The sequence below is a fragment of the Emydura macquarii genome, unplaced genomic scaffold, assembly GCF_026122565.2.
Source record: "Emydura macquarii macquarii isolate MOO-44397 ecotype Brisbane River unplaced genomic scaffold, CSIRO-AGI_Emac_v2 contig_431, whole genome shotgun sequence".
Taxonomy (NCBI): domain Eukaryota; kingdom Metazoa; phylum Chordata; order Testudines; family Chelidae; genus Emydura; species Emydura macquarii.
The window spans coordinates 15,849,483-15,861,934 of NW_027130568.1; the positions used below are offsets into that span (position 1 = coordinate 15,849,483).

The window sequence follows — 12,452 nt, forward strand, 5'->3', positions numbered from 1 at the left end:
ATGTGTAGAGGCTGGGTCAGGAGATGGAACCTGCCCCTTTCTATTACAGAGTTTGTTGTATGAAAGTCCTAGTGTTTTCTATAATCCAGTGGAGGACTCTGTGGTAAAGCATATATTTTTGTCTAGTTTATTTTCTGTTAAAAAAGCTAGCTAAGGTGCAAGCCGGCCCCTTTAATCCATAAGCTTTTATCCACATCAACACACTGCTCATTAAATACCACACATCTTTAAACTGTTTCCAAAACATTTTTTTACCAAATGTTCATAGAATCTGTTAAAAAAAACTGTTAGCTGAGGAGTAAAACAAAGTAAGCCAAATGTCTGTCCACTACATTTTTAATGCTGCATTTTATGACATTAGAAGGAGGCGGGGAGACAAAGAAGTGAGCCTCAGAGGCAGAAAATAAATATATACTGCATGAATGTATGCAGAGTGCAGCAAGTTGCATTTGTAAAACTTTTCAATGCTGAATCAAACAAAATTTACAAAAGCATTTATAATTTCTTTATATACATCAACCTTCTTTGAAACATAAAAATAGTTTAGTGAATCTTACAAAGATCAAAGCCTTTCGCCCTTCACCAGGTTAAGGATGGTGAAGAAAGTGTATTCATTGGAAAAACAAACAAACAAAATACAACTGCAAACAGGTACCAAAGAAAAAATATCTAGTCATTTTAGGTGAAATTCTGGCCTGGGCAGAAAGCCAGCAAAAGGCCAATACATCCTAAGGCTTCAGTGGATGTAAGTGGTGGTTGGGCTACCGTTGGCCTGCTGCACGAATGAATTTTACCCCTAATTTCTGAATACAACTGCTCCTCTCTAACATACTTCATAACATAACATAATTCAGTGCCCCATTTCCTGCTCTTATCCAATAGATTTTTAAGATGTTTTCATTTAAATTACAATGTATATGAAAATAAGGTGCTGTGCCTTATGTCCCAATATGAGACTTCAATCCTGCCAAGAGTTTTGCACATGATTAGCTTTATGCATTGTGAACAGCCCTGTCAAAATATGATACTATTCACATTGAGTAAAGTTAAGTACATGCGTAAATCGTTGCAGGATTAGGACACGACTGGTGTTAATACACATTACTGGTGGAACTACACCCTCTTCTGATTTGTATGTTTAATTTAATTACACATTTAAAATAAAATCTTTGTTTTTAAAAAAAGATACCTAATACTATTATGGTATCTCAGTAACAATTATCACAGTATAAATACCATGCTTGATATTTGTGATGTGAATAACTGCTTTGCATACAATAGGGTTTTTTCTAATTTATTCATTTGAAAAACAGCACGCTTAAACAACTATTCACATTTCAAATAATTGAATCTGTTGCTTTTTTAAAGCAAACAGACCAGTAGTCATAAGTAGAATTCAGAGTTAAGGGATCAGATTTTTGCTGTGAACTTTGCCTTTTTCATTTCTTATGGAAGGGGCCAAGATCGTTAAATGATGGCATCAGTTCTTAAGGAGAACTCCCTATTGAAATCAACTCAAGGTTCTGCTTAAAAGCTGCTGGCACTGTATGAGCCAATTGTATCACAAACAGTCAGATGTTGTGGTTGTCAACAAAGTTATTGATAAGAAAGTGCATTTGTTATATTCCCTAAAGTTGGCTTGCTGGGAATATAACAAATATTATTTAATTATTTAATATGTAATATTATTTGTTATATTCCCAGCAAGCCAATTTTGGAGAAAATAACAAAACATGTTTACATGCTATTTTTTTATTATTAACTCTACCTAAAAATGTTTGCTGTCAGCTGCAGCACAATCTTGGGAATTCAATCTTACTTAATCAAAGTTAAAGACCATTTACACAGGAATTAAAATAATTTTCCCATGATGAACGATTAGAGTAAGGAACTTGTTGTATGATGTATGTTTTAGATTATTATGTGTTGAAGTGTTTGTTGGAATTGGACCTTTAGTTTGCGTTTATCATGAATAACTGAGCTCAATGCCACAACTCTAAGTCTTTTAGACCTTAATTCAGCTGACTATCCCTATTCAGCAAAGCTCTTAAGCATCTGCCTAAATGTTTTGCTGATTAGGGATTAGAGTTATTTTAAAATTATACGTTATACTGAAGTTTTCCAAAATCTTAGCAGTAAGTTCATCTTACAGCAATACTTGGAATGGTGTGAGAGTTGATACTTCCAAAAGAGATATTTTTATGTCTCTGTCTCAAGCTGCTTATTTTTAAAATTATAATAAAACACTGAGTTGTTAAAACAACTAGAGTTCTGTGGCACCTTAAAGACTAACAATTTTATTTGGGCATAAGCTTTCGTGGGCAGAAACCCATTTCGTCAGATGCAAGAGTTGTTAAAGTATGTTATAGTGCCACTTGTGAGTAATATCACTTGCATGTGTATGCAGGATCAGATTTCAGTTTGCTGTGTAAGTGTACCAGAACTCCAAGTACATTTATAAGGAATTGGAATCCTAGGATGTTCAGCAGTAGAGTATACTCCCGTTTGGATGTAATTAACATAAATATCCATTGAGAGAGAGAGAGAGTTTTTTCTATCATAACCCCCAGACTAAAGACAACTATCTTTCATCTGAAGCTCGTAAGTGCCAGGAGCTTCTTTCACTGATATCTCTACCAGAGCAGTTAGTCTAGGAATTCCATTACTGAATTTTAAGTCTTAATGAGATTTACAAAACAACCCAAGTTTGAAATTTCTAGCTTCAATCATGACCTGAATATAGAAGGTCTGATTAGAACATATGATAAAATGCTGGGAGTTTTCATCCTCGTGCAGCTAAACAGCTCAACTAATTTTGTTCTAAAACATCTGGCCTCAAAGAAAGTGTGGAAAAGTGCCATCTTAAAAAGGAACCTGTCTGAGAAAGAAAAGAGCAACTGAAAAGGGAGGACTACAATGGAAGTTGTACAGTGGAACTCATGCTTAACAAAAAGTAGCAGGCATTACAGTGAAATCACCTTTATAATACCCAGATACATATCAGCCAAATGTTGATATTGATATCACCACCTGTTTGTGACAATTGAGAGGTGACACTGATCTTTGCTAATTTACATATTTTCACATAAAATAAGAAAATATGGTTTAACATTCATTTTACTTTAATCATGTAAAAATATGTGCACTTTAGATTTTCTTTGGCCTTATTTTATGTTACGTTACTGGACAAATAGCAGAACGTAGTATTTATGTTGCATTACTGGACAAATAGAAGTAGGTAGCATTTAACATCTTCAAAACACTGTACTAACTAACTGCAGTTAATCCTCATCCCCTTCCGTGAGGTAAGTGAATAATGCACATTAAAAATAATCAATCGATTACTGAAGCATTGATTATATATCTTCCAAAGTTAAAACAGATACTACAAAGAAGCATTTATACCATAAACATGGTAAATATTTACCATTTAATGGTGCTTATTGTAATCAGGTATCATCCTCATCTTACAATTGGGACCTGAGACACAAAGGGGCAGATTCTCATCTGGTGTATTTGGCATACATCCATTGACTGCAGTGGAACTATGAAAATTTACATCAGCTGAGGATTTGGCCCACTGAGGTTAAGAGACGGTTTTCTGAAATTGGCCTCTAATTTTAGGTGCCACTCTTTCGACATCTAGGGCCTAATTTTCAGAGATGCAGAGCAACCAAAATTTAAACTAAACTCCATGGTTGGCACCTTTGAAAATGAGGTTCCATGGCCTACGTTCTCAGAAGTGACAAGTAATTTTAGGTGACCAAGATCACAAAGTCAGTGTTAGAGCCGGGATTGGAAATGAGAAAAACTCATCCCATAAATCCCAGGCTCAGTCTACTAGCCCATAATGCCTCTGAGTATGCTAGCCTTCATGGTAGTCACTATAAAATCAAAAGCACTGGGGAAAAAATCTGTAGACAAGTAATAAGTATAACTGACAGTAATAAGAGAAATAAATTCTGGCACAGTATGACTCATATCTGGTTCTGATGTCCAACACTCATTGAGAGGTTTTGGAGTTGTAAGAAGATGGATTCATGGTGGCATTACATAAAGAAGTCATAAGTATCCTGAGTCCCCAGACTCTTTGGATCTCCTGTCTTACTTATATAACTGGTTGCATTTGCGATTTAGTGTATGTTTGTTCATAAATAAACACTTTAAAAATCTTCTGCCTAAAGTCATTTGTTTGGAATCCCAGAACAGATTCACTGTGACTACTTGATTATCTGGCCAGTGGTGCAGAATAACTAAGCAACAGCTACATCAAGCAAAAGCATCTGAATGCTACCAGTACTTAAGCATTCATTAACTTTACTCATGCAAAGTTAAACACGTACTAACAGTAGGCAGCATCAGTGCTTAGGTTGCTGCACAGCCTCAGATAAACTGCTTTCGAAAACCAAGATAGGCTGATGCAGCACATACACCCTTTTTTAAGGAAAACCACGCTGGTACAGTTCATAGTTTTAAGTTTTAAAAATATTTTTAAAATGCTGTTCTTGAGTAATTAGAGTACTGTGTATGATATTGCTTCAGAAATAAACTTCTAAAATAATGCACCCAAAGTAAAAGGATATTCTATCATCTGTTTTTTCAGTGCCGATGCACATAAATGTGTGTGTGTGTATTTAAATTAACTGTTGGAGGCCCAGCACAATTTGAGTTGCTTGACCACTGTCCTACAGGCCTAGCATAGCTTCAATTGCTTGCTTGGCTATTCTGACCCCTGTAGCATGACATCTTCCAGTTGGCAGAGACTGAATAATCTTATAGATGTCTCAGTTTCTGCATAGCATGGCACATAATAAGACAAAATACATATACTGTATTGCTTGCAGCTGCACATAGATAACGGTGATGGGAACAACAAGTTATCCTTGAATGTCTGGGGTACACTGTTTTGTCGCCAAGGGGCATACTTTTACTCTGCCCCTCCCATCACCAGATGTTGTTTTGACGACCCCAATTATCATGGTGAGAATGGAATATAGTTAAGGGTGAAACCCAATGTAGGTAATTAGCATATATGATAATGAGAGAGATAATTAGGTGAAGGTTGTTTATGGAAGGGTATAAGTAGTCACCACTTAGACAAAGGGGGGCGCTCCATCAACACCTGACTCCGCGGGAGGTGCTGCCGGTTGGACCAGAGGATCCACTGACTCCCTGGCGGGTCCCCTGAAGAAAGCCATTCCTGTATACAGCCTTCTGAGTAACTGCTTAGCCCTCCAGGCTTAGTGAGTATGATATATTGTAGTTAATTTTAGGCTTTGTATCTAACTAGTTTATTTATAGAAAACCTTGCATATTAAACCTTATTGATCTGCAAATCAGGCGTACCGTGTCTCACTGGTATCCACACTGATCACAAAGTGTCCAGAATCAACATTAACCACATCTGATATTCTGAATTTGCATCATAAGGAAATCAAATTTTAGATTCTGAACCATTTTTTTTAAATCTGATGTTTGTTAAATAGCCAGAGATTCACATTAAATTTAGATAAATTTTATAACACTGAAAAGGGACAGAATTTACATTCTGTTAACATAATTGAGGACCACAATTACCTTATACCCATTGATGTATTTGGGCCAAATTCTGCCATCAGTTACGTCAGTACAACTGAATTTGGCCCCTGGTTTGTAACTGCACTGTTAATGACAAAACTTTTATAATTAAGAAACTTCCTCAGTTAAGCAACACTGACTTCCAGCATAACAGAAGGGGAAGAATTGTACTAACCCAACTAAGTGTACAGTCTTTTAGACGGAATGAATACCTGCATAATATGAAAAATGCCATGAGGTTTAATAGGTGAGGGATATTGAATATCATAGCACTGGTTATGATTAAAAAGACTTTTCAGCTCTCCAACAATTTGTCCTTGGGAGTTCCTTCAAGTGAGTTTCTCTACTAGAAGTTCATGGATAAATTGGAAATGACAGTCATGCTGTAAAAGTGTAGGTAGAAAAACAGTGCAAGGCTGAACATCTTAATTCATCATGAGTAACCCCCAAAACCACCATCATGGCTCCTAAAGAAAACACATAAATAAAATACTCTCAGCTTATCATAAATCACACTGGCCTGCATTGTACTTTATATTTAGTGTGCTAACTACCCTTCTGCTTCACTTAGAAGCTCTGGATGGAGAAGAAGCTCTGGATGGAGAATAAATGCAACCTTTCAGACTAGTACACCGTCCACCTTCCAGTCATTACTGGTAGCAAATTCATTCAACATATTTTTTTTTAAAGAGAAGCAGACACTATTATTTAAGGCTTTTGTCCCTGTTAGTCTGCTCTACTGTCTATGCTTCCTTAAAATAAGACATTTACCACTGTTTCAGCAGCCAGAGAGAGAAGTTGAACGAAAAGGTCACATTTACAGCTGCCAAGAAGGCAAAGTTCCTGAGGCTTAGCCAAACAAAATAAAATTGATGTTCACTTTAGTTTTCTCTTTGTAGCCTGACGTTTTATGCAGGGAGGGAGGCTAAAGGCTCTGGATGCCTGATATCTTTTTCTGACTTTGCATCACATTTAATTCTCCTTATCAAAAGGGGTTGGAATGACTACTGATTGTAGTGCAAACTCATGTAAATTCCCACAAATATCAAATGCACAAACAGGAGCTCCAGAACACAAGTAAGCACCTGCTAATGGTGGTATAAATGCCATGGATCGAATTTGATCTCGGTTATTCCCATGCAAATCCAGAGAGAAGTCAATGAGCATCAGAAGAGTTACTCTGAATTTACATTGGCATAGCTGAGATCAGGATCTGAATTGCGCTTGCCATGATGTACCAAACTAAATTAGAGCATTAAATGACAGCCTTTCAGACATAAAGTAACTACAAATAAATCATTAGTAACAGTGCTTTTCCCCTTTTGGGAGATAGAAGTAATAACTGCCAATGAATACAGCTAATATTTACACAGGGATTTGTATAAGTTGCAACAATTCTAAAAAGGGTACTTGGTAGCAGGGCTTGACCACACCTCTAACCTAAACTGACTAATTTTACAATGTTCTTGTTGCTACCTTGTATAACCAGTTTAAAATGTATACAGTCCTCTCTGAGTGTGTGTATATATAAACAAAAATATTAAATATTCTGTACACCATACATATACACACGTGTTGTATATGGTTTACTGCCTACTCTATGGGAGATGTAGCATGGCCTTCACTTCATTAGATTTGTTTCCACAAGTGTACAACATCCACAGTCCTCACAAAAGACAGAGGGAAATGGAGCCACAAGTAGGCAGAGCGGTCAGCCCAAGAGCGTAGCAGCCGTGTATATAAACCTAACATTTTGAGAAAGACATGCCATGGTTGATTTGTAACATCACCTTTTAACACATTATTTACAGGACCGTGTTTTGAGGTGTCGGCAAATGAGATTATTTTTATAGGAAAGAATATTTTATTGCTTGCTACTGCTCCCACTGAGATCAATAGTAAAAATACCATTGACATCAACAGCAGCACGTTTGGGCCAATTTTTCATAGTAATGAATATCTAATTCAGAATTTGCAGTAGCTATACGTATGGTTATATATTTGTGCCAACTGTGAGATGCACATGGTATTTTCACAGTTGTTAGATAACACACCTGAATAATATAATTAAACATAGTTTATACTGTGGTGTAGATCATCGGTAATGATGTAATATAGGGATTTTCAACCTTTTTCTTTCTGAGTCCCTCCCACCTCCCAACATGCTATAAAAACTCCAGAACCCAGCAGAGAGGGGCTCCGGGCTTCAGCCCCGGGTAGGGGTGAGACTAGGGGCTTCTGCCCCACTGGGTGCTTCAGCCACAGAGCAGTGAGACTCATAGCTTCCACCCCGCTGCGCACCAGGGCTCAGGGCTCCGAACTTTCCACTCTGGGCCGCAGCCAGTCTAATGCTGGCCCTCCTTCACAGACCTTCTGAAAGTGGCTCATGGACCCCGGGGGGCCACAGACCCCCCCAGTTGAGAAGCGTCAGTATAACACACCTAAAAAATCACTGGTGTGGCATAAGTGTGTGTGTTCGTCACAATCCAACTCAATTCAACCCAATGGTTTAGTTACAAAATACTAATTACCAGAATCCATTCTTGGTACATATCCTCTTCATTATTTTTGTAGTATTCCCTGCCACCTTGCCCGCTCAACACAAAATGCTGTGGCATTTGGTTGAAGGGAAGTTACCAAATATATGTAAATATATATTTGTTGTTTTTAATGGGTCACAAGCCAGCAGATAATAGCAACATGTTTCTTCTTCTTTTACTTTATAATCAAAACCTTATGGTATCAGCAGAGTACTGAGAAGTGGGCTTGTTCATTTACCTATACTCCCTCCACTGGCTGCATGATTGGTTCTGCAGAAGCAGAAGGACAACACTTCAGGATAAATACATGTTCAGGTTCTGAAAGATCTCTCTTTCTACAAGATTTTAACAGTTTAAAAGGTGGATCGTATTTGTGACTGAACTACTTGACAGTGTCCTTTTTTAGTTATATATACACGCTACCTGTGACATGTGAGCAATATAGTGGCCTGTAAACAACAGGCACTTATGCCCAAAGTTGGCAAGTAGAGGGGGAATTATTTGGTAGGTATGGCACCAAAACCCAATCTTTGTGCTTTCTCACATACATATATTGTACAGACAGAGGCAGAAACAGACATGGAGTTTTAGGTTGTCGGTGGGTCATGCTTTTTCTTTTTGCCCCTGCAGGATTTGCAGACACAGCAGATGATGCATGGTGATGCCACAAGCAGCAACGGAGAAGTCACCAGTGCTATGATACCCAATCCCACCAGGATCCCCACAACCTGCAAAGTTTAAAGAAAAAAAATTTTTTAACCAATATGAAAATAAAAGGTGTGTGCACACATGCAAGCCACACAAAACAGTTGAAATCCTGATAGATGATTGTGGTCCATTAAGTGAAAGATGTCTCCTTTCCCTTAATGTCTGTCATTGTTCTGTTGGAGCTGGTTATCAGCATACCTGTGTTCTGTTCCACATAACCGAGGCTCGAGAATGGCCCAGTTTGTTTCTGCAGGGGCCTTTGTCATAATGTCTTAAGAAGATATCATTCTGAAAGATAAAAGAAAGACTGTACTGAGCAGGTCATGTTAATGTGGGGAGATGCACATGACAGCACCAGAAATACCACATTCCTCACAGTGCAATAAAATTAACTGCTTCTGGCAGAGAACTTAGCCTGCCTGTTACTTAATTACTTTGAGAAATTAAACAGGAAACCTTAGATCTATAAAGCACATTTTCTAAGATATTTCATATCACTAATACTTATCTTCTGTACTCCTAATGTTTCTCTGTTCTTTAGTCAGTTCTTTCATGGACTTAATGGGTTGCTCTTTAAAATGGAAAGGCCCCATTTTTCCTTTTCTCCCCCATCAAACTAATACTTTACTTTATCTCAACCAAATAAGAGGCATTCCGTTTCCAAATTCCCTCCCCGACAGCATCCCTGTAGCTTGAGTCCTGCTTTTTCCATTCATACTTCAATCTGACTTTATTGCTACACAAGCATTACCTTGCAGTAAACTTTAAATACCTGAAACCTTAATGGGTTTATAAGAGCTCTACTAAAACCATGCAATGACTATACTTTCTCAAAGAAATAATTTAATTGGTTTATCTTTGACTGATTAAAACCAGCTAAGGGCATATCTACAGACAGCTACCACAGCTTCCCATGTTTAGACTCTTGTGGAAACTTGACACCCCTCCAATTCTTCACAGTGTTACACAATCATTGTGTACTCTATGTACTCCAAGACAGGCTACAAGACAAACTTGAAAAAATGGCACCCATAAACAGCTTGGACATAAAGCTGAGCAAACCCTGTTTAATGTATAGAGAAAAAAGAAGAACAAGGAAGTTTCATCATTTCCAAACTCTGTAGCCAAAAGCCATTTAACATAATTTTATCACAAATGCTGGTACAAAGAGTTCTTTTCCTCACCTCCCACAAGTATTACTACTGACTGTGCCAAAAACTGATGTTATCATTGTACACCAGTATGTTCTCTCTTTTGGACCTAATCCTGTGAGGAAACCAAAGTCAGTGCAAATTGAGAATATTTGATGTTTTGTGGGCAGTGCTTGGCAACTTGCAGGTTTGGGCATTTTTTATGACGATAGTGTTCCCCAAGTTCAGACTCCCTGTTCTCCTCTCCCCTTGAGCTCTTTGTACCCTAATAAGATTGTGAACATGGAAAGTATTTTCCAAAACCCTTTCATCCTCAAACTTATTATCTGGCTCATTCTCTTCTGCTAATACAGCACTGGAGACAGACTATGGAGGAGTGACCTAGTTGAAATGAGCTCTGAATTGACGCTAATTTGAAACTATGGGCTTTATCTGGTGCCAGACCAAATCTGAACATTTTTAACAGGTTGGAATCCAATAAATTGGAGGTGTGGCATCAGAGGATGGGAACACAACTACATTTTCTGTCCTTAGCTCTCAACCCACCTATCCTAAGCTACAATATTGACAGAGGACATCTATGTTCCCCAAGAGAACAGCGCCAAGGGATTTGGCTACAATCCACTTCAATTTAGGAAAAAAGAAAGAAATCTCTTTGAGGTTCATTGGAGGAAGAAGTAACTTTTAAGTTTTGGCCACCATTAGGATCCATTTAAATATAAAGGCATTCACTCAAGTAAAGATCTTTTTATCCTAAACATAAAGGGACAAAACTAGAACATATGGGATTCTGGTTATAACAGACACATGGGACTTAACCCCCAAATTCCCAAACAGGCTTGCTCTAGAGCCTTCATCACATGGCACTTACATCCAAGTTCTGTAGACAGTACCAGCAAAACGTATGCTTGCAATTCTTACACATCATTTGAGCACAGCCTTCATTTCGTTCAATATAGATCCGGCACACTGGGCACTGTTTAATTGGAGCCTCTGTGTCAATCCTGGTAAGTGCCCTAGAAGGGTAAGGAAATACATGAAAGATGAAATTTCAGTGCAAAACCTGTGGCTGTATGACTTAAGTATTAAGGGTAAAATAATGTCAAGTACTATATGCATCATGTTCTTTCGGTCCTCTAGTTCACACCCAGCTCCATGGTCTTACATGCTCCGTATTGAGTTTCCAGATTGCCTGATGTTAGCTTCTTAATGTATTGGAAGTATAAAATCTGATACTCAATGGAATGCATATACTAAGAACAAAAAACCTGCTCATGAAGCCTAGAGATAAATAAAACGTTCAATTTCACTGATTTTTTCATAATGTACAAAGTAAACATGCACTACAGCCAGGCATGTAACAGATATAATATTAAAAGAATGGCACTGCAGAATTTGGAAAAGAGCTTCTGTATTTTGTTAATATCTTAGAATCATAGGACTGGAAGGGACCTTGAGAGGTCTCTCCCTACGCTCAAGGCAGGACCAAGTATTATCTAGAGTAGACCATCCCTGACAGGTGTTTCTCTAACCTGCTTTTAAAATTCTCCAGTGACAGAAATTCCACCACCTCCCTAGACAATTTATTCAAGTGTTTAACCGCCCTGACAGTTAGGACATTTTCCTAATGCCCAACCTAAACTGCCCTTGCTGCAATTTAAGCCCAAGGCTTCTTATCCTTCCCTCAAAGGTTATAAAGAACCATTTTTCTCCCTCCTTTTATGTACTTGAAAACTGTTATCATATCCCCCCTCAGTCTTCTCTTCTCCAGACTAAACAAATCCAATTTTTTCAATCTTCCCTTATAGATCATGTTTTCTAGACCTTTAATCATTTTTGCTGCTCTTCTCTGGACTTTCTCCAATTTGTCCACATTCTTCCTGAAATGCGGCTCCCAAAATTAGACACAATACTCCAGCTGAGGCCTAATCAGCATGGAGTAGAGAAGAAGAATTACTTCTTGTGTCTTGCTTACAACACTCCTACAAATACATCCCAGAATGAAGTTTGCTTTTTCTGCAACAGTGTTATGCTCTTGACTCATATTTAGCTTGTAATACACTATGACTCCCAGGTCCCTTTCTACAGTACTCCTTCTTAGGCAGTCATTTCCCATTTGTATGTATGCAAGTGATTGTTCCTTCCAAAGTAGAGCCCTTTTCTTTTTCCTTATTGAATTTTATCCTATATACTTCAGACCATTTCTCCCATTTGTCCAGATCATTTTGAATTTTAATCCTATCCTCCAAAGCACTTGCAACCCCTCCCAACTTGGTATCATCCGTAAACTTTATAAATGTACTCTCAATGCCATTATCTATATCATTGATAAAGATATTGAATAGAACTGGACCCAGAACTGATCCCTGCGGAACCCCACTTCATATGCCCTTCCAGCTTGACAGTGAACCATTGATAACTACTCTGTGGGAATGGTTTTGCAACCAGTTATGAATCCACCTTATAGTAGCTCCAT

At 37.9% G+C, this 12,452-nt stretch overlaps 1 protein-coding gene across 5 annotated transcripts in view; it reads right to left on the reverse strand.

The window, feature by feature from the left end:
* Window positions 1-248: 248 nt before the first annotated feature.
* Window positions 249-12,452, reverse strand: part of RNF144B (ring finger protein 144B) — a 124,985-nt gene continuing 112,781 nt past the window's right edge. For all 5 annotated transcript variants that reach the window (XM_067537592.1, XM_067537593.1, XM_067537596.1 and 2 more), the window contains 3 exons: window positions 10,848-10,992; window positions 9,024-9,113; window positions 249-8,845 (listed from right to left, as the gene is read on the reverse strand). In XM_067537592.1, the coding sequence (XP_067393693.1) occupies window positions 8,705-8,845; window positions 9,024-9,113; window positions 10,848-10,992 (376 nt within the window). In that variant the 3' untranslated portion in view covers window positions 249-8,704. The remainder of the gene's footprint in view (window positions 8,846-9,023; window positions 9,114-10,847; window positions 10,993-12,452) is intronic.